General features: G+C 50.2%; 1 protein-coding gene across 1 annotated transcript in view; it reads left to right on the top strand.

Moving 5' to 3' along the window:
• The window catches only part of SORL1 (sortilin related receptor 1), a 154,159-nt gene that overhangs the window by 13,684 nt on the left and 113,265 nt on the right, over window positions 1–27,210 (top strand). Inside the window, exons 2-6 of the mRNA XM_008690173.2 lie at window positions 2,255–2,371; window positions 7,778–7,903; window positions 14,413–14,574; window positions 16,159–16,226; window positions 21,383–21,563. Coding sequence (XP_008688395.2) covers window positions 2,255–2,371; window positions 7,778–7,903; window positions 14,413–14,574; window positions 16,159–16,226; window positions 21,383–21,563 — 654 coding nt within the window. The remainder of the gene's footprint in view (window positions 1–2,254; window positions 2,372–7,777; window positions 7,904–14,412; window positions 14,575–16,158; window positions 16,227–21,382; window positions 21,564–27,210) is intronic.

Here is a 27,210-nt window from a genome sequence, read left to right as displayed (position 1 = left end):
CATTTGTCCTCTCTTGATGCGCACCTGGACGTCTCTCCGTGAACGAGAAGGAACATTTTGGAATGACATAGTTTCCTAAAAGATACCAAAAGGTCTTTTTCTTCACAGAGGTCTCATTTCAGATATTTTCCGAAAGCATTCGGATCCCGGGTCAAATGAAATGCAGGCGCTTAAGGGCCAGAGCGGAGTAGTTAAGGATTAGCTCCTTTGTCATCTTGTCTGCCAAGTTTGTGGCACAGGTGTTTCCCTTCTCCCTTGTGACAGCTGAGAGCACCTCAGGGAGGGGGGTGGGGAAAGCTAGGGCGGTGCAGGATGAGGAACAGAAAGGAGAAAGGAAGTGTGGGGAGGGTTTTCTGCCGCAGAGCCTCCACTGGACGGCAGCTCAGAGGGCACGGCGGCTCGAGCTTGGACTTCGCATCCGCCCCAGGGGTGACGGTGGTGGGAGGGGATGCAGGCCGGATCGTGCAGGCTCCTCGGAGCCCAGAAGCTTGATTTCCTTCCACACGTGCCCCAGACAGCCGGGGTTGGAGAGACTGGTGAAAGAGGCCTCTCCCAGACACTGTTGAGCAAGAGGGAGAGTGCATGTTCCTGATTTTGGGGCGTCTTTGTCCTGATTCCGGCTGTTAACAGCAGGTCTTGGAATTTTTGTTCGTATGGTCATTGGTTTGCTCTTCACCCAGAGTGGGTGAAATGTTAGCTCAGGGCTTCTGAGATGCCGGCCCTCGAACGGTCCCGCCCGTGTCTGGTGAAAGAGGAAAAATAAAAGGAATGGAGTGAAGTTTTTCATAAAGCAAAACTGTCTAAAAGAACTGTTCTTTATTCCGAGATAGATCCTTGTACAGTTTTCGGTGTTAAATGCCCTTTCTTTCTTTCTTTCTTTCTTTCTTTCTTTCTTTCTGTTTTTTAGGTTTTTTTTTTAAAGATTTTATTCATTTATTTGACAGAGAGAGAGGCAGCGAGAGAGAGAGTACAAGCAGGGGGAGTGGGAGAGGAAGAAGCAGGCTTCTCGCTGAGCAGGGAGCCCGATGCGGGGCTCGATCCCAGAACGCTGGGATCATGACCTGAGCTGAAGGCAGATGCTCAATGACTGAGCCACCCAGGCACCCTTAAACTGTCCTTTCTTTAAAAAACGACAGTGATTATGGTGGTCATGTTGCTTAGGAGGGCTAACTGCATAACGGATGGGTCCCAGAAGCTCAGGGGCGTAAATGGATCCCCCAACTATGAGGACTTCAAAGCGAGTATTACTGATGAGCGAAGGGTTTTCTCACTGGGGACTCTGGCTCCTTCTTGTGGTTCTGCTCTCGTCTGGGACTCTGGAGTCCTGAATGGCGCCTGTGGATGGGAAAGAAGCAGAGGGCTGGCAGGGGCTGGGGCTGCTGGCCCTGACCACCTTCCCTCATGTTCCATGGCCTCAAGTCAGTCCCAGGCCACACCCCACCTCAGGGCAGCCTGGGCCTGAGTCTGCTGTGTCCTCAGAGAGCAGAGGAAACCGGTGCAGAGAACAGCAAGTCAGGCTCGACACAGTGGCTGTTTTTGTTAATGTCCTTTCCTGGCAAAATAGAGTTGGCCAACCAGTCCTCTGTTGGCCTTTCTAATTTCTTTTCATCTTCCTGGTTTACAAAATCCAGAAGTCTGGGAACTCCTGTTAGCAAGAATCTGAAGGTCATTTCTGGGGAGTCCTGGAAAATAATTTCCTTACTTGGGATACTTTAAAGCTAATTAAATAAAACTTGTACCGCGACGTTTTTCTCTTGTTCCTCCTTGTGAGGAGCTGGGGACCAGCCATGTCACCTGTCGGCCAGACAGGGTACCAGTTTGAATGGAGGTTTGAGAGCATGTGGTCTTTCTGGCCTGTGCACTTTTTCTGAATGATGAAGATGTGCCAGTGTTTTGGTTTCAAGGCCTTCGGAGTGCATGACCCACGTATGGGTTAGAGATGAAAGTAACCGGAGACTGATTACGCAAAAGACAAGGATAAGCAAAGTCACTAGGTATGCCAGAGAGAGCCTGAGAAGATTTTTTGCAATCCATTTATATCCAAAATGGCAGGGAATTTGTGTTTCTTCTTGGGGGAGTTGTGTCTTGCGGAATGTGCACTGGAGGAAAAATAGGCCACCCTGGTCCCATGCTTCAGATCTCCGAATCTTAGCTATTTCTGAGTGACAGAGGAGGAGAGAGAGTCTTGCTTTAGAATATCGTGGCCCTCACTCGTCATGGGTCCTAATTCCTGTGTCGGTCTGATCTCTTTCAGGTTAGTCTGAATGATTCCCACAATCAAATGGTGGTGCACTGGGCCGGAGAGAAAAGCAACGTGATCGTGGCCTTGGCCCGGGACAGCCTGGCACTGGCGAGGCCCAGGAGCAGTGATGTAAGTATTGGTACTGGTTTGAGCACTCCTCTGTGAGGCCCCAACGTGCCTTCTTGGAATCTGGCGGGGTTATCATGCCAGCAAAACATAGCGGGTAATTGGAGAATGAATGGATGGGATACATTTTACAACAGAGAAGAGAATCTGGAAAATGATACATACCTCTTGTTTGCCGAACAGAGGGTGACGTGGTCCGTTTTGCAATGAGATCCACACAATGTGTGATTACTTTTGTGAAGGGCTCGGGCTCGATCTGGATAGTTGGGTCTGCTCCGCAAAATGCCAGAAGCACATGCGGGCAGAGCTGCCCATCCGCGGCAGAGCCCGATGGGACCCCTTCCCGTGGGTTGGATTCTTGACTCTGATGAACTCGTATTCTCAATTTCCACGGTTGGCTCTCTATGGCCTTTAAGAGTTTAGGTGCTTTGAAGACGAGAGACCAAGGGTCATAGACTCAAAGGCCCATGAGAGACCAGGTGGGTGGTGGCAGGAGGAGGCTGCCTCCATGTTCACCACACTCTTTCTTCCAGGGAGGACAATGGTCTCGCTCATTTTTCGTAAAGTGTGTGGCCTTCTGGGACAGTGGATCATTTTCCCACTTTGGTAGAGATGCAGGTTCAAGAAGCGTTTACCTGTGTGTTAATTTGAACATGGTGATTGATCCTGTCTCTGAGAGACGCTGCGAGGTAGAAGGGGTTTGGTGCTTGCGAGGGGCCGCTGTCATCGGTCCCAACTCTGGTTGCCGTGGAGGGCCTGGCCTTGCCAGATCTGATTTCCAAGAGAAGCCCAGAGGTCCAGGTTTTTACGTGGAAACCGCTGAGTCTTACAAGTTGGCAACTCCTGCATCATTCGTACAAATACTGGGCGGGCCAAGTACAAGCTCTACGAGGCCAGAGCTGGTCCTTGGGTCCCAAGTGTGCGGCCCCGGCTCCAGACGTCCCCCTGTGGGAAGAGGAGAAGCGCCTGCCTGGGGTCAGGGACTGATGCGGCGGCAGGGCGAAACCTGTGGACAAAGAGACACAGTGTGGAGCTTTGTTCAGTCTGTGCTCGTCCAGAGGGAGCCTCCCGGTGAATTTGCTAGCACTGTCCCATCAGCCCGAAGGACACACTTGGGATTCTTGAGTATAGACCTGGTGTCTGTGAGTTCCCTCTCTGTGTATCTGCTGTCTGGCTTGGATGTGCTCCGAGGTAGGTGCCTGGAGGGAGCACTGGGGGCTGCTTTCTAGTGGATTCGGTGGAGACAGCCACAGACAGGGAGGGCAGTAGAAGGGCTATAATGCAGACCTTTGTCCAGGGTGGCTGTTGAGCAGGGCGGGGGGGGTGGGGTGGGAAACCACGGCCGTTGACAGCTGTTTGGATGTTGTTCTTTGGGGCAGTGGCTTTGGCCCATTTATAAATGCGACCAGGGTTTGCGAGCGCAGAAGGCAGCGTATGGATGCTGTTGGTCCCATGAGGTCCGTAGGCACCTGTGTCCATGCTCAGTGTGGTCATGGCCCGCACACCCCTTCATGGCTGCCCCTTTGAGCACAGGAAACAGCTCTGGGCCCTACTGTGTTGGGAAATCCTCCTTAGGCTTTTTATACATTTAGAAATTCTTTGTCTAGATAATATTTTTTTTATGAGATAGGTAAAAGACCTTACCTGTGGTTTTATGGCTTTGCCGGACAAACAGGAGCCTAAAGACATGAAGTGGCCTGCTTGAGGTCACGCAGCGTGTCAGTGGGAGGAGAGTGGTGGCTCCCGAGACCTGATCACGTGCTCGCTGTGTGAGGCGTCGTGTTGCCGGTGGGACCCACTCATCTGGGTTTTCGCCCTGAAAACCCTGTATCCTGGGAGGCTTCTCAGGCCGGGGTCAACCAGGACAGTTGGTCTCCCCACATATGGCCAGTCTGCCCAAACCCCATTCTCACTCTAAATATCTGGGTGTGTCTTACCGAGAAGCCATTGAACATTGGACGCGATACACCATCCTGTAATGAAATACACGATAAGATTACATGGAGAGGAAACGCCATGCTTGGGGATAATAAATGGGAGTGGCAGAGATTTCCCCCCTGTCCGCACACAGGCTCTATTAAAGACTTGGCAGCTGAAACGGAGATGTTCTGATGTGAAAAGTTAACGCAGAAATAAATTATGACTCAGAGGCCGGAGTTGGTGGTGCGGGTGTTGTAGCAATCCTGACTTTCTTGCGAGAAGACTGGGAGCCTGGTTCGTCAGGCCCCGTCAGCCGTCCAGAAGGGAAGGGACCCGTGTAAGTGAGGAGCTGTGTGTGTGTTGGAAAATGGCCAAGTCATGCATATTCAGTATATAAAAAAGACGGATCTGGAAGCTGGAATCCCGGAAGGTTTGCTTTTCAACAGAAAAAAAAAAAAAATGAATAATGTCCTGATGACCTGGTAGCAAGTCTGATTCCGTGAGGAATGGCAGCTGCGTTCTAAGAGGAATGCCATCTTTTTCTCCGATAAGTCTGGTTGATGAAAGGAGACAATAAGTATTGTTTATCTTGAGCCTTCCCATGTCTCTGTTTCTTCCTTCTCTTGACATATCTTGCAAAGGTACTCAGGTGCAACCTCACGGGCCAAGGGCCTCTTCAGAGTTAGTGTCCACCAGAAGATCCGAATCAACTGGGGAAAGCTTCAGGAATGGTAGGACTCTGCCGCCTTTGCACCCAGAGTGGTGTCACATTATAATTGGTGCCCCCCAGGATGGACCGGGGAGCAGGGCCAGGACTGGCTAGATTGCTAACAGGGGAGAACTTGGGAGCCCATGGGGCTGATGTCTCACGGCGCTCTGGCTCTGAAATGCCTGGGGTTGAACCCTGGCTCTGCCGTTCGTTAGCAGTCTGATGTTGAGCCAAGTCATTAACCTTCTGCTGGGCTTCTCATCTGTCCGTGAGATAGTGCTTGTAAAACCTTGCTTCCCAAAGTGCGGTCTGTGGACCAGCTGCCAGGGGTGTTTTCTGGGAGCTGGTTAGAAAGGCGGAATCCCAAGTTCTACTCCGGACTTCCTGAATCAGAGTGCATCGTGACCCATGTTGTGCTGGGGGACTTGTAGGCATAGTACCATTTTGAGAAGCACTGGTGTGAAGGACTCCGAACAGGGCCGGATAAGGAGATGGGTTCTGTACATTTCAACCCTTCTTTCCTTTCCACTCAGTGTAAGATCTTCCCCTTTAACAGGGCAACATGTGGCTGTAGCAGAGAGCATTCTCCTAGGAGGGTAACTTGCAAGAGTGGAAAGACAACTGGACCAGGGACTGGAGGGAACCCATTACGTTTTGTCACCTCCTAGCTGTGTGACCTTGGGTTGGTCATTAACATCTCCGAGTCTTGGTTTTTGTCATCTCTTACATGGAAATAATTCTTCATTCACTCACTCACTGATTCATTCATGTCACCCTCTTTTATTCATTTGTGGGACACATTTACCTCACTCTGTGGTTTCTAATGATGTTTAATTCCAGAAATCTTTACTGAGTACGTGTGATGTTCTAGGGACACCGAGGGAGGCAAAAGTGAGGCTGACCTACAGAATTTTTAAAGGTGGAGAGCGATAGTGTCTACTGAAAAATGCTATCCTAATACGACTTATTATCACATCTGTTCTGAGGAGGTAACTCATAGCGGATTATCAGTTTCGGGGACGTTGGAGCTGGAGGGGGCCGAGTCGCTTTCTGAGAAGCCATTAGTTCAGTACATGTGACATCTGACCCTAACAGGGACTCTCAGCGTCCATCCTGGGCCAGGAGAATGGAAGTGAGAAGGTACCACTTTGTCTTTTTACCCACTCAAACCCTCTGTGAGCTTTTCAGCCTGCCGTGTTTCTGAGGCCGCTTTTATGGCAGCCCCTCACTGTGAGCTTGGCAGCTGGGGACACACGCTGTGTTGTAAGCATGAGTGTTCGTAATGGGGTCTCTTCTGCTGTGGCCCAGATATTGGCAGAGGCTCTATCTGTGCTCTTCTAACCTTGACATCTAATAAATATTAATGCCCTGTGTGTGTTCTCGGTTCCCTTTGTACCTGCCTTGTGGAGTTCATTGTTTACAAGGGTTATGGTTTACAAACATTTGTATGTTTACAATGTGTGTAAAGGCCATGTCTTTGTATATCTGGCACTTAGCAGAGCGCCTGGCTCATGACAGACCCTTGAAATGTGCTGGCTGTCGCATCAGTGTGCACTGACGGCAGTACCTTTCCTGGGATTAGCGCGGCTGTTCCCGTTCTTGTTGGAATTCACCTATCATTTTCCTTTAGAACTTACCTCGATCCTAATAAGTATTATTAATATTCTACTCACTTATTAGGCTTGTCTTTAATCCTCTGATTATGTTAATTTCACATTGCCTAGGTACCAAGTCTGGCCGCAAAATACCTGATGGCTTTATCCCACCATCCACGACCTAAGGTGTGATGGCTTTGGGATTTCTGGCTTTGGAGGCAGGCAGCCTGGATCACATTTCCACGCTGCTACTTACCTTCTCTGTTACTTTGGCAAGAAACTAATCCCCTAAGCCCCTGCTGCCTTGTCTGTAAAGTGATTTTGATAACTGCATTTGCCATGCAGGGCTGTGGGGAGAGCTCCCCGAGCTCTTTCACACGGAAAGGGTGGTACGGTATCTGGCAGCTCGGAAGTCTCCGTGAATGACAGTTCCTTGAATGTTTTACTGTCGTGGTTTCCGGGTAGCCGGAGCCCCGCAAGCAGGAAAGCAGTCAGTCGTGCTGGTGCGTGCCCAGCTCCCGTGGCCGTTCCCTCCGGGGTGGTGGCATCAGCAAGCGTGAGTGCTGGGGCGGGGGGGGGGTCCCTATACATTCAAACGTGCGTATTGAATCACTCAACACTTCCTTTCTCATCTTGGGCTTCTCTGTGGAGTCCTGGGAGGGTTTTCTTTTTTTATCCTCTGCTGTGCTGTAGGAACAGAACTTCCTAGAAGAAGGCTGAAGAATTAGATGACCTTTTGGGACATTTTCGCAGATGGCAAAACAAGTTCCCGGTCCCTCCCCCTCAGACAACCACATTCTGTCTGCCTCTGGATGTAATTTGTTAGACACTTAACCCGGCCGTGGGGAGGAGGTCATCATTGCTTCCATCCGTGGGTCCCCCCAACCCCTCCCCTGCAGGGACGGGTCTTGGCCTCAGAAAAGAGCCTCTGTATTGCGGGCAGCAAGGGCCTGCGGTGCTTCCATGCCTCCTGCCCCCACACGCTTGGGGCGTGGACGGAGAGTTGCCCTGCTTCTCCTTGGTGCGTCATCTCGTCACGTCTGTCGCGTCCTGACACCAGGGAGCTATCGGGAACGCCTCGCGGGACCCAGGGCTGGAAGTTGGCAGGTGGGGGCAAAGGGAGAGGTCTGTCTCGGCCACCTCTTTCACCAGCTCTTCTCTGTCCTCTCCTTCTCCCTGATCCAGGTGTACGTGTCTTACGACTATGGAAAATCATTCAAGAGAATTTCGGAGAAATTGAGCTTCGGCGTGGGAAACAGCAGTGAAGCGGTGATCGCCCAGTTCTACCACAGCCCTGCAGACAACAAGCGTGTAAGGAAGGGCTGTCCCGCCCGTTGTGACTTCATGGGGCTGAATTCCGGGACCACTGCCATGCTAAAGCGGGTGGGGGGGGCGGGCGGGGGAGGTGCTGGGAGAATGTGCGCCTTGTCGTCATCTCGACAGCGTGACCCGTAGCCAGGGCCTGTTTTTCCGCTCACCGAGGAGTTTGGCAGAACACAGGTGTCAGGGTGAAACTGTGCAGAATCAGGCCGGCCAGGTACTGGCCAGGCAGGATTTCTGAACGAACAGTGTCAGGCTAACGGGCAGAAAGAAAATCTGCCAACGAGTGAACTGCCCATCTCACAGGTGGCAACAGTGTTACCTGGGTTTACAGGGACTTTCACCACCCGTCTGAGGCAGATCTTGCAGAATGCTTGCCGAATGCTTGGTTTGGTCAGTGTCAGCAGTGCGTGTGGGTGTGCGTGTGCACCCCCCTCCGTCCCACCTGTACCGGTCTAGAAAAGACCACCAAGGCAAGGCGGCACATACTGCTGTGCCTCTGGATTTGTTTTCCCAGCTGGCTGGCCCCGGGCTGTGTTTCTGCAGCAGAACCTGGCAGTTGGATATGGAGGAAGCATTGATTTGAGATTGCCCTGGGCCCCCAGAGAGGGGGAGGGGGAGGACGGAAGGGCAGGAATCAGGCAGCCGGCACGGTTAGGCACGGTTAGGTCGCTGTAGCTTGGAGAGTTGTATCTGATTGCTTTCTTCCCCACTCTGGGGAGCCCTAGCTTGTTTCCAGAGGCAGGATGACTGCCCCTAAGTTTGCTCAGGAAGCTCTGAGGTCAGGGTAGCTGCTGCCTTTGTTTATCCAGAAATGAACGAGACCCGCAGGGTCCTCTGGCCAGGTGCCCCCCCAACACTGGCTTCTCGGGTTGCCTGTATTCAAAATATTTAGCCACTGAAGTGGCACTGGCCAATCGGAACAGAGCCAGCCTGGAGGGAGCTGGGTCCTGAAGGCCACCCTGCCTGGCCAGGCATTAACCTTTTAGTTGCTGGATGGTGGACAGGCCCTGGGGAAGGGGCCAGGCCACTGGTGCTTAGGAGGGGACTGTCTTGGGTTTCAAGGAAGCAGTTATTTACTAATGGGTATAGAAAAAAAAAAATTTTTTTTTTAAACTAGAATAGCTCCTACGGGCATATACTGGCTAATATTCGCCCTGCCTGATGCTCTGAGAGTGGAGCAGCAGTTAGGAACAGCTCCCTTACCTAACTTGCTCCATGATGAAAAGCAAGGAAAAGGTGTTGGAGGGACTTGGCTCTGGAGACAAGATTTCCAGCTCTCTGCAGCCACTCCTCCCACTGCACTTGGTTGGGCAGGTCCGGGCCTTGGGGCACCCAGAGTTAGGTGGGCCCTGCTGCCTGCTTTGCTCTTGGCTTCTGAGAGGTGAGGATCCCTGCCCCAGGGTCCAGGTTGCTGGCTGTGCCACATCCCCCCTGGATAGAGCTGTATGCCCCCTGCCTTCCAGGAAGCAAATAACACTCAGGTTCCTCACCTTGTCAGGATATACTGTCGATTGTTATTATCATTATCTTTATTCATAGCCCCAGAGCTAACTCTTACTGCAGTTGTGGCCTTGGAACCACCTTGGGGTCCCTCTGGAATCTTCTTTTTCAGCTCCATCTGCCCCCTCCTCACCCCTACCACAAGGGCACAGATGTCTGCAAGCAGGTCCCAACTTCCTTCCTGCTTGTCGTGGGTTGTGGTGAGCAGCTGCTAGGCCCACACGCACGTCTGAGTAGTCAGAAGACAGGAAAGATGATGGTCTGGGCTTCCAGAGCACGTTTGGCGCAGGGGCAGAGGGGCTTTTGGAGCATTAGGTCAGGAGAAGGAGCAGGACAGGGACCAGGGCGCCGGGGCTAGAAGAGAACGTCAGGGGTGGTCGTCAAGGAGTTTGGGGTACTGCAGGGGCAGGGCATACCTGCAGCCTGGGCCCTCCCTATGTGGGAGGTGGGGCATGTTGGGCTTCTCACCAGAGAGATGGACATACTTGGGAATTGGTGGGGAGCTGGAAGAGGAGCCGCCCTCTTGGAAAACCTAGCGACAGGTGGAGCAGGGGCCTGGAGCAGACTGAGTGGGGTTAGAGATGCAGCATTCGCTGCTGAGTTTCTAGTTCCCCAAAGAAGGTCGTTACCTCTCCCCAACTTCTCAGGGAGGAAGCTGTGACTCTTACTGTGCCAGTTACTTCTGTGACTTTTGCCTTTGTCCCTTGGCAGGCAAATTGCCTCACCAGACCTTCCACTTCCTGAGAAAAATCACACAGGCTAGGTGCCTTGCTGTCAACACCACCAGGGTGCTGGGCCCAGGCACATCCCCCGTGTGAAGACGTGAGGGGTGCTGTCAGGGAGCGGGGTTTGAAATGGTTGAAATGACCGTGGACGGTGGCTTGGAAAGGTGAGGATGTCACGCGAGGGCCACGTGGAAGTCTGAGGGGGCGTGTGCGCCTGTGGAAGGGGAAGGGAAGTGCTGGTTAGGCAAGCAAGCTCTGCTCCGGTGGTTTTGGTTTGTGATGGAGATGGAGTGGCTGCAGGGTCATGTGAGGGTTTGGGTCTATTTTTGCACCTGCCGCCAGCCCTCACTTCCTTCTTCTCGGCCTTGCGTGCTGCCTCCCTAAAGCAGTGCACAGCCTTGGCCACCTGGCAGTGCTGCTGGCCCCACGGCGCACCCGAGGTCAGCCATGCAGTACGTCTGGGGCTCCTTCCAGAAGGTCCCAGAGTGTGCAGCTAGGCTTCCCAGCCTGGAGAGGTGGGCCTCTCTCTCTTTCCCTTCATTTTCACCTCCTGGACATATGTTGCTTCGTTGCTTCCTCTGCCCTTCCTCCTGTCGTCGTGCTCCTGGTTCCACCACTGAGACCTGGAGAGAGTCACTTATGCCAACATGGAGGTGCATTCTGTAGTTAATTTTATGTTTCTAGAGGTATTTGTATTTTAAGAGGAAACATCATTTTAAGCCCAAAGCTGAACATTCAGTGATTGCAAACAGGGTGGGAAAGGTGGGGGTGTCAGAGGACACTTCTGAAATCGCACAGTCTAGGAAGCACCTGGTAGGTCGGCTCTGCTGGCAAATCTGTGGGGTTGGCCGTGAGGAGATAGGGACCTCAAGGCAGAGTGGGACATGCTGTACTTCCTGTCCCATGCTCGTGTGGTACGGTTACATCACAGCTGTGCCTCAGTGTTGACGGGAAGCCACAGGTGGGTGGGGCTGGGGCTTAAGTGAGTTCGGGTCAGAGGAGCAAAGGCTTCACGGGGTACTTGGGGTTGGTGATGGAGCTTCAAGGACGGGCGTGATTCCAGTAGCTGAGCAGAGTTGGGGGGAGTCCTCGAGGGGGAGAAGGCCCTGGGCAGAGACGTCAAGGTGCCAGTCTGTGATTTCTGTGTAGGCAGTAGGGAGACTCCCTTCTCAGGGGTGGAGGGTTGGCGTGGGGGTGCTTCGAGATACCAGGCAGGCCCCCCCAGCTGAAGATGGAGGAGTTTGCTTTTTGCCTCAAGGCCATGAAAGGATCTTTGAGTAGGGGACTCGCTGTAAATAGAGTCTTTTAGGGAAATGCATGTCCTGGCAAGAGGCAGGATGGATTGGAAAGGGGAAAGATTAGAGAAGGGTTAGGAAGTCATGGTGGGGGCTCGTGGTAATATAGGCATGACGTTGCCGGTTCCTCAGCCGAATTTCGTATCGCCCTCTGAGTATTTCACACCCTGCCAAGCCCGGGAAGACACAAGGGGGTCTAAAGAGCCCAGCGCCCGGTCCCAATTTGCTCATGGGCTCTAGTAGGGAGTGGGCCACATTGGTAGCACTGGGGATACAAAGGAGAGCAGAGATTATGAAGAGGGAAACATAACTGGGTGGGCGGCTGCTGGGGAGTGGGGCCGAGGCAAGGCTGTGGAGCGAAATCCCAGCTCTCATCGTGAGGACTCAGGCAGGGAGCAGGTGTAGCACTCGGAGAGCTTGGGACGTGGCGGGACGGTGTCGGAGGACGCGGTTCTGGACATAGCGAAGTATCTCGGCACATCAGAGGGGAGATGCTGGGGAGGTCAGAAGTCAGGGTCAGACTGTAGATTACAAGACCTGACATGCCTGATCTCAGTGGCGGTAGTTGAAGCCGTGTGGGGGTTAGCCGCAGAGGACGGCAGAGCGATGAGGAGATGTGAGGGTGGGGAGCGGATGAAGGTGAAGAAGGAGCCGGAGGAGAGCCAAGGACGAGGTGGTCAGGTGTGAGGCTTGGAGGCTTGGCATGAGACGGTATCGCCCAAGGCCGGGGAAGGGAGCTGCTGCTACAAGCTTGAGGGAGAGAGGAGGCACGTGGATGAGCCCCGGGGGCACAGGGTGAGATCTAGGCATGAAATCGAGGAAGTTCTGCCTCTTTGTTGGAGGAAGAGAAGAAAGGATTTGGTGGACGGTGAAGCGGTGGGCTCTGAACCGGCCAGACACGGCTGTCGATGCTGCGTCCTGGCTCACCTTGGCCGGTTAACCTCTCTACGCCTTGGTGTCCTTGTCAGTAAAGGAGGATAACAGCCTGTCTAAAGGCTGCCTGGCTGTGAGTACCGGAAGGATGAAATGCACTAAGGATGAGCGTGAGCTAAGGCACGCACAACTTGTCTGCTCAGCTCCTGGCACACACTGAGTGTTATTAACACGTTTCTTTTTTTTAATAAACTCTGCACCTAATGTGGGGCTCGAACTCACGACCCCAAGATCAAGAGTCGCCGGCTCCACTGTCTGAGCCAACCAGGCGCCCCTGTTCTGGACACGTTGAGCTATTATTATGAACGACAGATAATCACAGTCTATAACCGGCTACATGATTTTTAGATCTTCAAATGTGAAACCCCTAGAAACCATGGAATAGATTTCTGGAGAAATCTTTCTAAACTGAGAGCACTCCGTTCCCTAGTAACCGAGACGGTTTCGGAGCAGAAAGATGGGCTCCGTCATTTCTAGGGAACGCCTTTTATGCCCCGAATGATGATGGTCCCCTTAGGATCATAATTGTTTTTACAACATTACCTTTGCTTGTGGTCATTTGTGCTTTCACAATATTCGCTCGCCTGTACGGTTAGATTTAATGAGGCTCCTACGGAGTTTGGAGTACTCTATCAGATGTCGTGGAAGAAACACGAGAGAAAGAACACGTAGAATGCGCTCCTGGGGATCGGGGAGGGAAAAGCCAGAGGCGAAGGAGCGAAAACACGTGAACGCAGCGTGCAGACCAGCACAGAGTCTTAGGACATGCCTAAGCTGCTCGTGCCGAAAGGATTCTGAGCAGAAGATCGATCTGGGTCAGATGCAGTCGATGAGGGGAAGTGTGGCTGAGACGGATTCTTTTGGATTGTTAATTTCTGGGGTTTCAGGGACTGGCTGGCGCTTGGAGCTGGGTACCCCTTGCTCTGGTTCACGGTGAGCCGCTGAGCCACCCTCGGCCTGCTGGGAGCAGGGGCTGCCCTTCCCATCTCTCGTGTCCGTTCCAGGCCTGCCACCATCTGTGCTCTGTAGACGTTTCCTGCAGGCCCTCCCGGCCGTCCTCAAGTCCGTGCTCTACTTTTTTTTCCCGTGTGTTCCCAAACTCAAACTGCCCTCAGCTCGGGATGTTCTTTGCCTCTGGAAGTCTTGCCTGCCCTTCGAGGGCCAGATCTTCCCTGGAGTCACTTCTGATCTCCCAAACTGGAACTTGTCTGGACTGCGTGCTTTCACAGGACTCTGTCCGTGGTTCCCCACTGAATCTCATTTTCCCTTGAGTTATAGTCACCCACGATCACGTCTGTCTTTCTCCCACACGAGACTGCAAGGATTCTGCGTTTTCACCATGGTACCTGCAGCATCTGGTCCATGGGGAATATTCAGCACACATTTGTGAAGTTGAATTGCCTTGGTCCTTTCTCCTGGAGAACTCTCTAGGCTGGCAGTCACACTGCATTCCCCCGTGTTCAGAGCCACTCACCTGGGCAGGGCTACATCAGGTGAAGGCCCTGCTTGCCAGAGCTCTTCCTGCCGTGTCCCAGAGTGAGGCGGCCAGCCCCATGGGCAGCTTGGTCCCAGAGCTGCCCTGTCCCCTGGCCCAGTGGCCGGAAGGAGGAGCTAATCCTCTTAGATGGGTGTGATCATCGGGGTTTCCCTGGGAAGACACATCTGTAGCTGCTCAGAGGATGGAGGGAGGGAAGCAGGCTCACCTGTGTGCAGCCGGTCTGAAGAGCAGGCCTGGGTCCCAGCCGCCCTCTGATGGTGCCTGAGTGACTTGCCAGAGGGTGAGAACGGCCAGGTCCGTTCAAAGAAAAAAAATAGGCTTGACTAGCTTGGTTACCTGGTGAAAGGAGAGCCTGTCCTGTACCCCTTCCTTCCCTGAGCCTTGCTTGATGTGCACCAGCGTTTCCTCCCAGCCGGGAGATGGGGAGGAAGCCGCGTGGGGGGTCCCGCAGGTCCCCGGCCCTGCACCCACTGCCGGGACTCCTGGGGGCGGGGTGTTGGGCGGCCCTGGCCGGCCTGCTCTGAGCTCGCCTCTTCTCTCCCACAGTACATCTTTGCGGACGCTTACGCCCAGTACCTCTGGATCACGTTTGACCTCTGCAACACTATCCAGGGCTTTTCCATCCCGTTCCGGGCCGCCGATCTCCTCCTGCACAGCAAGGCCTCCAACCTTCTCCTGGGTTTTGACAGGTCTCACCCCAACAAGCAGGTAAGGGAGCTTCTGGAACACAGTCAGGTGGGGCTTCTCCGGTTTTCTGTCCTGCCCCAGGGGGTTGTGTGTCCTCTGAGTGACCTCCCCCGACCCCTCCCTCCTCCTTTCCCAAGCTTAGCCTTTGTACTAGTTGATGTCCCATGGCTGAGGAAAACTGTATCTCCCTGGCGCCCTCCGTCTGCCTCCCAGCCAGGGGGCAATGCCAAGCGCTCCGCTGGCCCTCGTAGCCAAACATCATGCCCTTGTCAGTGTCGATGCTCCTTTGTGGGTTCCGGGGGTACATCGAAGCTCTGGAAATTAATCAGACAGAGCCAGCTAAAGAAGTCTGGAGTCTGAGCTCTGCGGGGACCTCTTCTTGAATTTCTGTTCTACCTTTCCCAGCCTCCACCTTAAACACGCTGCTTTCGTATCATTTATTTGAAATTACCATTAACTTTAATTTTTTTTCCTGCACGCGTGTGTGCACCTATAATATAAATGTGTGTATTTTTCTCCTTAAATCTGGATTTGAAGGAGAGTGAGATGGGGAGAGAGCCCACGTAGGATTTATATCTCAAGGTTGAAACTTGCCAAATGTAGACTATCAGTCTGGTATAATCCCATGAGACCAATAGACCCTGTAGGATTGGATTCTTGATGACTTTCGAATGGCTTGGCTCATAGGAACCTTGGAACATTTCTTTTTCTTTGAAGATTGTTTAACCAAAACATGATCTGTTTACCTTCCCTTGCCTTAGGGAGTAAACTAAGTACGGGCTGGGTCAGTTTACCAGTGTAGGTGGGTTAACGTTATTTTTAGTCTTCTCCTTCTTCCTATGTGGTCACTAGGGCCAGAGGAACGCTCGGGTGCTGTGTTTGGAAGTTCGGGGGACTTTGGCAAAGACCAGCAAGGTCATCAATCCTGCCCGTATCGTTTGTATTCAAGTGGTTCCCCTTGATGCTCTTTGCCTCTGCACTTAGCCAGCATCCCCTCTGTTCGCCTTTAATCACCGGGCCCATTATGTGTTTTTAAGGACACGGTTTCCCAAGCGAGAAGGTACAGAGTGTAATCCTTTGTTTTTACTCTCCCTGATGGCTAGTGTTGAGTAAACTGTAATTTCTGATGATCCGTAAATGGAAGACAATCCCCAGTCATTTTTCCTTGTAGTTCTGGAGGCCTTAATAACTGCGGAGAGGAATGTGACGGTGCAGATCTCGCCTTCCCTCCCCCTCTCGTTCGCATTTGGAGTAACCAAGCTGGCCTTGCTCATCTCTGGGCCTGTCTTCCCAGACCGCACGTTATTTATGATGGGGCCTGATGGCCGTGCTGTTCAGGTTATGCCTGCCTCTTGCTTCTTCTTTTTTTTTTTTTTTTAAAGATTTTATTTATTTATTTGTCAGAGAGAGAGAGTACACACACAAGCAGGGGGAGTGGCAGGCAGAGAGAGAAACCGGCTCCCCGCTGAGCAGGGAGCCCCGTGTGGGATTCGATCCCAGAACCCTGGGATCATGACCTGAGCTGAAGGCAGGTGCTTAACTGAGCCCCTCGGGCGTCCCTGCCTCTTGCGTGTTGATCCCTTCTTGCCCTTCTGGTCTTTGCAGCTATGGAAGTCCGACGATTTTGGTCAGACCTGGATCCTGATTCAGGAACACGTGAAGTCCTTTTCTTGGTAAGTCATCCCCCCGAAAGGCTGAATTGCATAATCACCTTTCTTCAGTTCCAGCTCCTTCATGGAGGACAGACCTGCCTCACCTGAAGTGTGGAGCCTGTGGTTCTGGAAAGGCACGTTCCAGACCTGGGAATTAGGGCTTCGAGTACAACACGCTCACCGTGCGGGGCGGTGGGAGATGAGAAAGAAGGTTATTTGTGAGAGAAGTGATGGAGCTTTTGCATTTTCCAATCCATCAGGGAACCCAGGGGAATGGGAAGCACTTGCATGGATTAGAATTTCTAAAGACCTTCACTCTTGGAGCATGATAACAGACGTGGGGATTTTTCTCTGTATAACGTTCATTCACGTGTTCATTCATAACGTATTTTTTTTGGATGCCTGCTGAATATAAAACATTCTAGATGCTTTAGGGTAGAAGACGTTGAATAATTTATGGATATAGTTATTAAGGAGACTGCAGCTCAGGAGATAAGAAAAGACATTTTGTGCACATAACACATCATGGAACGTGCTCAGAAGTCACGGATGTAGCGGGAGAAGCCAGAGGGGGGTTAGGGTGGGAGGATCCCAGACAGCTCCATGGAGGAGGTTCCCTTTGAGCTAGGATGTGCACCAGAGGCCGGAGGTAGCAGGAGGGGCCGGGAGGTGTGCAGGGCGGGGATTCCGGACAGAGAGTGGCCAAAGGCAGAGACAGGACACTGTGGCACTTGGGTGGAGAACACGGAGTCTCACTTCTGGACAGTGTGTTGGGTGAAGTTTGAGAAGGGACGTTGGTGTCCGAATCTGCAGTGCTTGCTAAAGGAATCTGGACTGAATTCTGAAAGCAGCAAGGAGCCCCTGTTGGGCTTTGAGAAGGAGAGAGAAATCAACAGGGCTGGACTTGAAGAAGTACAGTTGTTTCTAGTCGTATTTGCTTCTGGTCTTTCGCTGTTATAGGAGGCAGTATGTAATCTCGAGCAGGTGCGGTTCGCGTGTGGGCTAACGTGCAGAACAGATTTTCAGGGGCGGACGTGCTGGGTCAGCGGGTCACTCAACCCCTTCACACTCAGTAAACTGGATTCCTCCCACGTTGACCCTTGACCTTCATCGCCCTCAGTCAGCTTCCCCTGGGATCTTCCCCATTTCTCTTTCTGGTTGCTCAGGCCAAGAACTTGGAGTCATCACTGATTTCATGTTTGTTTCATGCTTCACATTACACCTGTCAGGAAATCCTGCTGTCTCTGCCTTCGGTTTATATCCAGAATCTACTGCTCAGCTATGACTTTACTCCAAGCCACCACTGTCACTCAGTGTCACCAGCCACCACCTGGTCTTTCCACTACTACTCCTGTCCTTCTGCAGTTAGTTCTCAGTACATGGCTGGGTTGATCTTCCTAAAAACAGGTCAGATCATGTTATTCCTCTCTCTGCTTTGAATGCTTTAATATGCACCATCACTTCTCTCAGATTAATGCCAAGGACATTCTTACCACAGGGCCTTTGCACTTGCTTTTTCCCCTGCCTAGACTGCTCTTCTTCAAGATATACTTATTGCTTACCTCATTCAAGTCTGCTCAAATAACACTTTCTAAATGAGGCCTATGCTAAGGATCCTATTAAAATTGCAACTGCTCCCCTGTCATTTCCTGTGCCCCGATTTGTTCTTTTTTTGTATCACACTTACCACATTCTTTTTTTTTTTTTTTTTTAAAGATTTTATTTATTTATTTGACAGAGATAGAGACAGCCAGCGAGAGAGGGAACACAAGCAGCGGGAGTGGGAGAGGAAGAAGCAGGCTCATAGCGGAGGAGCCTGATGCGGGACTCGATCCCATAATGCCGGGATCACGCCCTGAGCCGAAGGCAGACGCTTAACCGCTGTGCCACCCAGGCGCCCCCACACTTACCACATTCTAATATGAGATTATTAGGGTTATTATTTGTCTTTCTCTTTTTGATAGAAGAAGCTCCACAAAGGCTGGGGCTTTGGTCAGTTTTGTGCACTGATACATCCCCAGTGAATAAAGCACTGAAGTTGTAACTTTGGTAGAGTTTGCCAAATCTATGGAAAGTGTCAAATTTTGCTCTCATCTCAGTAACATAGAACTGTGCCTCTCTCCACAACCAATGTGTTGGGGAAGATGTAGTATCTCAGTATCGTCTTCGTTTGAATTTTTCTTCTTATGAATAAGTTTGAACATCTTTTAACTGCTTAAGCATCACTTTTATTTCTGTTTTTATGACATGTCTTTTCATGTGCTCAGCCCTTTTTCTGTTGAACGGTTAGTCTTTTTATTGATTTCCAGGAGCTCTTTGTATATTTGAGGTTAGGAGTTTGTGACATGAAATATCACACGTGTAGGTTCGTTTATAATTCTCAGTTTAGCATTTGTGTTTTGAGGTTTCCATGTGGTTTTTGGTCCTCATTAAATGCAGTGGTACATACGGTCTGTGCTGCTTTTAGCAATCTGTTTGCAGAAGAATGTGTTTGAGTTGGTATTGCTTCCTTGGTGAGTGGGGACAGTGAAGGTGGAGGGAGCCCAGGGCGGGGTCCAACAGCTGAGCATCTTCAGACCCCATAGGACTTCCTTTTCAAAGAGGGCAGCCGTTTCTGACCCTTGTGTTCTTTTCCTTGGGCAGAGGTTGTGGTGTTTAGTGAAATTATGACTACAGTCTTATCCAAGTGTAACCTCTACTCGAGGAATACCATTAGAACTTCTTTTTGCTTTACTTGTGTTGTAAGGGGACAAACTGCCCTTTTATCTGCTTATGTAACCGTATATTAAGAGGGCACACTAGCAGGCTGACGGAGTAAAGGAACATCATGTTTGGGAATTTGTATGTTGTACCTTTTGCCTCCATGCACATATGCAGATATCTCAGGGGAAAGGACTGGCCTATCTTATTTTACATAATTGCATGTCTGGTGTCAGGGCATTTCAGGCCATTTGGAGGATTTTCCCCTAGGATTTCCCATAATAAGGGAGAGTGTGCCTCTGAGAATAATGGCGTACATTTATTCAATCATGCAGGGCAGCCTGGGAGCCGCAGCAGTTTGGAAAACCAGGGATCTGTGGAATCCAGAGCTGGAGATTGGCAAGACGGGACGATGGAAGGGCAGTGGGGGAGGGACTCAGGGATGCCCCGTGGAGCATCATTGAAGGGTTGTAGGTGAGGCCAGGTGAGGACTGGTGACTGTGCTCAGAGATGGAGCAAGGCTTGGAATTTTCGAATGAGGGCAAAGGGAACAGAAGGTAGTGGAAGGCTAGCGATGGCAGAGGGACAGAGCTTGGAGGCAGAGCGGCTCTCAGAAACGGGAGGGCCACACAGGGATCACGGAAGAGAGTTGGGGAAAAAGTCACAGCTCTTTCTCTCTCTAGATGCTGCTTTTGTTTAGGAAAAGAATAACAGAGGTGAGCTCAGTCTCAAAATTATCTGAGTGAAGGTCCCTTCCTCTCTGCCTTTTTAAAAATATCCAGCAGCTTTGTTTTAATTTGCATATCCTCTAGGGTAGAGGAAGTACTTTAATCAGTACTTCTAATTGTGGAAAAGAAGAGAACATGCCACCACCCCCACACATACGCACACAGAGTGTCTGATGATGAGCTGTTGTCTCCCGCACTGGGACCCAGGCTGCTGGCTTCTCCAGTGCCCTGCTAAGACTCCAGATTGTGGGGCCAAAGTCATGTCTTTTGGTTTTCTATTTATCTCCCCCTTCCTTCCTCCCTTTCCCTCCCCCCCTCCCATCCTTCCTTCCCGTGCTCTTGACAGTATATCTTTGAAGGAATTTTATATCCGAGCCTTCATTACCCCTAGAGCCATCATGCACATGGCACTGTGCAAAGACAGGTACAGAAGCGAGTCCTGCCTTTCCTTGGGTCATCCCTGCATCCTCGCTCTGAGGCTCTCCTCCTGATTTTCGCCATGTGCTGAATGGTCTGCCTGGCCTGGTATCATGTTGAGCATTAGGAAACCTGAAGATTAGTCCTCCCAGCTGTTGTTGGGGCCCTTATTTGGGGGAAACTCCAGTTCTGAGATTCTTCTCGAGGGAGTTTGATCAAGTCAGCCTTGCGGTTTTCGGTTTGGAATAGCCTTTGTGGTCCATGGATTCAGTGCGGCAACACTCAGTTCAGCTGGGAGCCCTGTAGGACAAAAAAATATAAGACCTGGCCTTTAAAACACCTGTACTCTGTCTAGGACGCTCAGACACGTTATGGTGAGCAATAGAGCACAGTGAATAAGAAGCACCATTGTATAAAGTCACAAGAGTGATTCCAAAATCCACCCACCCAGAGCAGTTTTCTGCCTTTGTTTGAAACTCACATGACATTAATGCGTAAGGCTTGAAATTAAACACTGTGCAGGTACACTGTGGGTATTGGGAGAAGCGAGCTTTGGGGGAGGGCTTCTGGAAGAGGGGCCTTGAACTTGACCTCAGAAGAGTAGGATTTCCACACGCAGGTCAGAGCATACGTATGTGGGGAGGGGAAGGGGGCATCTCTGCAGAGAGGTGCTCTGTTGACCGAGCACGGGGAGCGGGGGAGCAATGAGCTCTGAGGTTCTGAAGGACATCAGGGAGATCAGTACACGTGAGAAAGAGTTTGCAAAGGAGCCTCGCAGAACATGACCTTGCACTGATAGGATGACTCCTGATTGCACAGATCGGCGACAGTGGCACAGGATGGACAGACAGAAAGGGTAGGGCCTGTTAGCAAGATCAGGCTCACTGGTTCCCCATGTGGTTTCTTCTAGAGCTGTTCTGAGAGCGTACGGCCCTGGGAAAACACTCCTTCATCCTCTGAGCTTTGTAACTTGAAGCCAGAAACTCACTGACAGCCTCAAGCAGTCCCTTGCTTATTGATTCCAAAACACCCCGCCTTTTACTTTTCCTTCTTTTTGCTCATCTCAAGCAGGGCAAGGTGTCACTTGCCTTGAGCGACACCCAGGGCGCTTTGAAGAGAGCAGTAACAACATCAAAACTTGATAGATGGCAATCCCTTTCCCTCTCCACCGAGCCAAGGAGCAACCAAAGGGCTCTGTGTGTGGCGGAGAGCATATCATTTGTAGATCCCACCATCGTGTCCCTCAATCCCAGCTGGCTATCTGCACGGCGGAATCCCCATGTCCCCAGTGGTTAAACAGGGCGATGATAGCAGCCGCTCTCTTTCCTCTAGGGGCATCGATCCCTATGACAAGCCAAACACCATCTACGTGGAAAGGCACGAACCCTCTGGCTACTCCACGGTTTTCCGAAGTACGGACTTCTTCCAGTCCCTGGAGAACCAGGAAGTGATCCTGGAGGAAGTGAAGGACTTTCAGCTTCGAGACAAGTACATGTTTGCTACAAAGGTGGTGGTAAGTTGACGGCGCTGAGGAATGTGGAAACTCCTTCCGAGTTTCCATTCCGAGGTTTGGCATTCTGGGATCGAGCCGGGGAGTCTGTGTATGCAGGGACGGGATCAGCGCGCCCCCAGGAGCTTGGCTGAGGGGCACTAGACATAGATGGACATTCCCGTGGGGCTTGGGTGGCCCCGGGAGGTCAGAGGACCTGAGAAGCTCAGACAACCACTCGAAGGTCTCTGGGCTCTTGGAATGTGGTTGTTTCCTGGTAGCCAAGCATCCTGTCAAACTCGTGTTTATTTGAAATCCCAGTTAAAAGAACACAGAGAGGAGAGGTTGGGCTCCATGGCAATTTGCTTGAATCTCGCTGCCTGATTTCCTTTCGGATTAGGCCAGTGTCTTTGGGAATTTGGGACACATGTTAATTCCCATGGCTAATAGAATGTGTAGTCGTTGGCTAGTGGGAGTTAATGCTCTAAGAAAAGCAGTGATTAAGCTTCCAGCTGTCAGTAAGTAGCTTAACTCTCAGCCTTTGGGAAAATCTTCCCCTTGATTTGATGTGTTGGATGGAGCCAGATGCTGGAACAGGGGGGCTTGCTCATTTAAAACCAGACTTGATTATTTAACAGGGCTTGCCTTGCGACTGTCTCAAGTTCCAAGTGGCGACTGTACCGCCCTGTGTAAAGGGAAAAACCGTCCCGAGGAGAGCAGGTTGGGCTGCTATCCTGGAGTGCCTGCTGTAGCTTATTTTCTCGATGGGAGCCATTCCCTCCTTGACCTCAGGCCCTGAAGACGGCCTCTGGTAACTGGCAGGCGCTTTGCTTGCCGTCACAGTTAGCCTTAGGGACTAGAATCAGATGTAATGTTTTCCTCCAGATTCTCACTTGAAATACATGATGGATAGCTGGCCAGGCAGAAGCAGGCCACTCCCTTTGGTAGGATTCCAGGGTAGAGAGAGGACCTCCCCAGCAAGGAAAGCAGAGAGTAAGGTTGAGATGAGAAGAGATGTAGGTGGCTAAAGGCAAGAGGGGTTCCCCATTACATACTTTGCAAAATGTTTTTTAAAGCCACTATAATTATGGTAGTTTTTCTTCTGTCAGGCTATTTGCATTAGGTCACTTTCTGGATCATTCCTTTCCTGCCCTGCCTATCACTTTCTGTCTCTTTCTCTTACACACAAGCACACATGTGTGCATGCGCACGCACACGCATACACACAGAGGCCCAGAGGGCAGGCATCCTTGGATTTCCTCGGGCAGGGGTGTGGTGAGGGAGGAGCACGGGGTGTGGAACCAGGCCTGAGGTCGGGTACCTTGTGACATCCTCTTGGCAGTCCCGAGGTCCCCGATGGTCTCTCCTCTTTCAGTGTTCCTGGGTCTTTTCCTTTTTAGTTCCTCGGGCCTGAATTTATTTATATGATTTAATTTCTTAATTCTAAGATGCAGTGACTGAGTCCTAGATTTGCCTACTGACTGATTCAGGGCTGAGGTGGAGAGCTGTTGTGCATTCCTCTTACCCCGTTTTTTCTGGATCTCACACCCAAGAGCTGAAGATATATCCCAGCGGGAGCTTTCTAAGCCCTCCATTCCAACCAAACAGCTATGTCTGTTGTCTCGCCGTAGCTGATGTGCAGGGTGCTGGCAGCAACTTTATTGTTACCTGGCCAGTGGCGTGATCAGAGGCTGTATCTGCCTTGTTCATCACTAATGGGGTACCCAGTACCTTGCACAAGGCTTGATACATGGCAGGTGCACGGTAGTTGCACGAACGCCATCTTTGCCTGCCTGATTTAGAAAGCATGGGCCAGTAGATTTTCCAGGGAGGTAGTAGGGGGTCTTCAATGATTGTTATGGTCAAGTCTCACCTCTCTGTATGGTTTATTTATTTATATGATACTGGTGGCAAACCTGTAGGTATGTGTCGGCTTCATCCTCAAGCACATGGATGGGCCCCCGGATCCCAAGGTCAGTGGTGTTAGGTGGTGGCACCAGGTCAGATGAGGCAGGCCGCCACATGGAAGTGTTTCTCAAACTGTGATCATGGGACCACTCGCAGCACCGCCATGCAAGAGCACTTGTTCCAAATGTGGATTTCACAGCCCCAGTGTATTTTTTTTCTCAGCATCCCTAGGCTGCCTAAGAACCTCCAGAATTTGAGAAGCTCTTCCCTAAGGCCTTCTGTATGCAGAAGCTTTCGATAACCATCAGTCAAAGGATCATTATAGATCGGATGGGTTGATGAGGGAAAAGACCTAACTGGTACTGGATGATAAAATGAGTGTTTTCCCCCTTTTAATTTCTTCCTTTTAATTACATTAGACTGCTGAGCCATAAGGATAAACAGCATTGGCCTTGGCTGGATAACCGTATCAGTGGGAGTGTTGGGGTCTGCAAGTGTAACTTCTTATCTGGGGTGTGCTTAGCACGCAGGCTGCCTGGGTTTGGGGAATTCCGAGTGACCTTAATATTAAATGGATTCAAATCAAATTAGGAAACTCAGGGAGCTAATTGCAAAACCACAGAAAATTGGTTTTGGGTGATTAACTCTTTTGCTTTTTTCCAGTACCATGAACCATTACAATTCTTTGCAAGTTAGCTTTTTAAAACACGTGGGGACAGCCCTCTGGATTCTGGACTGGAGCTGGTATCTGAATCTTCAGAATCCCCCAGTGCCCTGTTAGCCTGGCTCTTATTTCATATGTGCTTTGTTTCTGATGTATTTTGATTTTTTTTAAAAGATTTTATTTAATTATTAGAGAGAGTGGGAGAGGGAAGTGGAGGAGGGGCAGTGAGAGAGGGAGAGAGAGAATCTTAAGCATAATCCACGCAGAGCAGAGTGCCCAGTGTGGGGCTCGACACTACGACCCTGAGATCATGACCTGAGCTAAAATCAGGAGTCAGTCGTTCAAATGACTGAACCACTCAGGTGCCCTCCTACGATATATTTTTTTTTTTTACCTAAATTTAATTTTTATTCCTTGTTTTTTGATATGAAGTTCACTTACTTGTCTTAACAGTCTACATCAAATTAATAGGACATTAAGGCAGCAATGAGGCATTTCTGCAGACTGGACCAACATTGATTCATTAACCTGGCAATGTACAGCTGGTAGGCTCTTTCTGGTAGATATTAATAGTTGCCAAAATGTTGGAGGTAAGTAAAGGCTAGCTGCTCCCCCGTAGCTTCACCGCTAGCTTATCATGAAAGCCAGGTCCACGCCTTCCTTGCCCAAATGTACATCAGTAAGCAAAGACCTAATATATGGGCTTGATGGCATCTCCTCTCTTCTTCTAGATGATGCAGACACAATATTCTAGAGCAGGGATTGGCAAACTATGGCCCTTCACTTGTTTTTGTCAATAAAGATTTATTGAAACAGCTGTGCTTGTTTGCTTATATGTTGTCTATCACTGCTTTCATGTCACAGTGGCAGAATTGAATAGCTGCATGGAGGCAGGTTGGCTCACAGACTCTGAAATATTTTTATGTGGATCTTTACAGAAAACCAGCCCTGTTGTAGAGGCAAGATTCTGTTATCCTTTAAGCTGGCATCAGGCAACCATAATCATCTCATGTAAAAGCTTGTTAAGTCGTAGGCATTACCCCTAAAAGTTCAGGTTATAGGCCTCCTTAAATTGTTATGCCCTGTTTGTGCCAGGGTATTATCTTTAGGATATTATGGCCAATTCAGATAATCTTGCATGCCACTGATCTCCCAAGAGAGCTCATTTGTACTTTTGCTCTTCTGACCAAACAACCACTATTGCAAAACAATTTCTAATTTTCGTTATGCTAATTTAAAGTCTCTAACGTTGATAGAGATAACAAGAAAACTTAGTAATCATCTCAGGATTGTGGGCTTCTCTATGAAAAGTTAGCTGACCACAATTGGGGTGTGATTTTTTAAGATAACTGACCAAAACCAAGCTCTTGACAAATTATTTTAATTATAACATTACTTAAATGTATGTAAACATAAAGCTAGGTTTATAAACACTTCATGCATATAATTTATACACAACAATAAAACCCAAATACATTAGAAATAGCAATAAATAACAATAAAACCCAGATTATAAATAAAACTATAATACCAATAAATTTAATATTAATTTTTATAACACCTGTATTGAGATATAATTCCTATGCCATAAAATTCACTCTTTTAAGGTATACAGCTCAGTGGTTGTTAGCTTATTCACAAAGCTGTGTAATGCTTATCACTATCTAATTCCAGCCCCACACCCCCATTCCATTCCCCTCCCCTCCCACTCCTGGCAACCATGAATCTGTTTTCTGCCTCATAGAATTGCCTGTTCTGGACATTTTATGTAGAGAGAATCTTGTACCATGTGACCTTCTGTAACTGTTTTCTTTCCTAGAATAATGTTTTCAGATTTCATCTGTGTTTGTTATGGATCATCTGAATTAATGTGTCTTTAGGTCCGCTGCCTCTCTCTTCTGCCGGTTCAAGTCTCTTGTCGAACCCCTCTGGTGATTTTTTTCCTTGCGAGTTATTGTCCTTTCCCACTCAAGAATTTGTGTCTCTATAATTTCTGTTTCTTTATTGATATTCTCTCTTTGGTGAGACCGTGTTCTCATACTTTCATGTAATTCTTGTGACATGGTTTCCTTTAATTTTTTGAACATATTTATGATAGGGATTTAAATTTTTCATCTCTAAGTCCAGTATTGGGCCTTCCTCGGAACAGGTTTTATTGACACGTGTGTGTGTGTGTGTGTGTGTGCACGTGTACACACATGCACACATGTGTGTTGTGTCTATGTAGGGGCCATACTTTGCCGTTAGCTTGTCTTGTTATTCTTTTATTGAAAACAAGACATTTTCAATGGTATAATATGGCAGCTGGTCATATCAGAGTAGCCCCTTCCCCAAGTGGTTTTTGTTACCTTTATTTACCTGTTACCTGTATTTGTTTTGTTTGAGTTTCCTGCATTAATTTTGTGGAGTTTGCATTCTTCATTGTGTATGGCTGTGAAATGTTTGATGATTAGGCTTCGTGGTCAGCTAGTGATTGAACAGAGTTTTCTTAAATTCTTTGAATCCGTACATCTGGTCGCCTTTGCCGAGGGCCTCTGAGCGTGGGTGGGGGCCGCCTTCGGTGCAGTCTACAGCTCTGCCTTAGCCTTCGGTTCCTGCTTCTGTAGACGAGCGATGGGGCCCTTTTTGCTTCTGTCCTGAGCATACTCACAGCTCTTGCGTGTGCGACCTTGTGGAGTCCCCGGAATAGTGCAGAGCTTATCAAAGCCTCTTAGGGGCAACTACTTCCCAGCTTTTCCTTTCATGCTTGAGTGAGAGCCTTTTGTGAGCTCTAGGCGGTCACGTTGCTCCAGCAGCTGTGTGGTGACGCGTCGGCCGTTTGTCTCTGTTTTCTGTACGCGACCTGGCCGTAGGTCTGTTGGTGCGGCGAGCGGAGTAGGGTTCTACGAAGAGAAGACCTGAGAACGCAGTTTTCAAGCTGGCCGTGGCAACGGTGTGTCCCCTCCAGTGGCTGCGCGGCTGCTGGTTTTCACGGTTCCCGAAGCTGTGAGGCTGTGGGTTTCCAGGGCAACCGCAGAGCCAGAGCGAAGGGGAGGGGACCGAGGCCACAGAGTTGGCTCTTCTTGCTGAGCCTTGACTCTGTTCTCCAATGAGTGCTCC

The sequence above is a fragment of the Ursus maritimus genome, unplaced genomic scaffold (assembly GCF_017311325.1).
Source record: "Ursus maritimus isolate PB19 unplaced genomic scaffold, ASM1731132v1 scaffold_16, whole genome shotgun sequence".
Taxonomy (NCBI): domain Eukaryota; kingdom Metazoa; phylum Chordata; class Mammalia; order Carnivora; family Ursidae; genus Ursus; species Ursus maritimus.
Note: the sequence above shows the minus strand (reverse complement) of the source record. Positions and strands in the feature narration are given on the sequence as shown.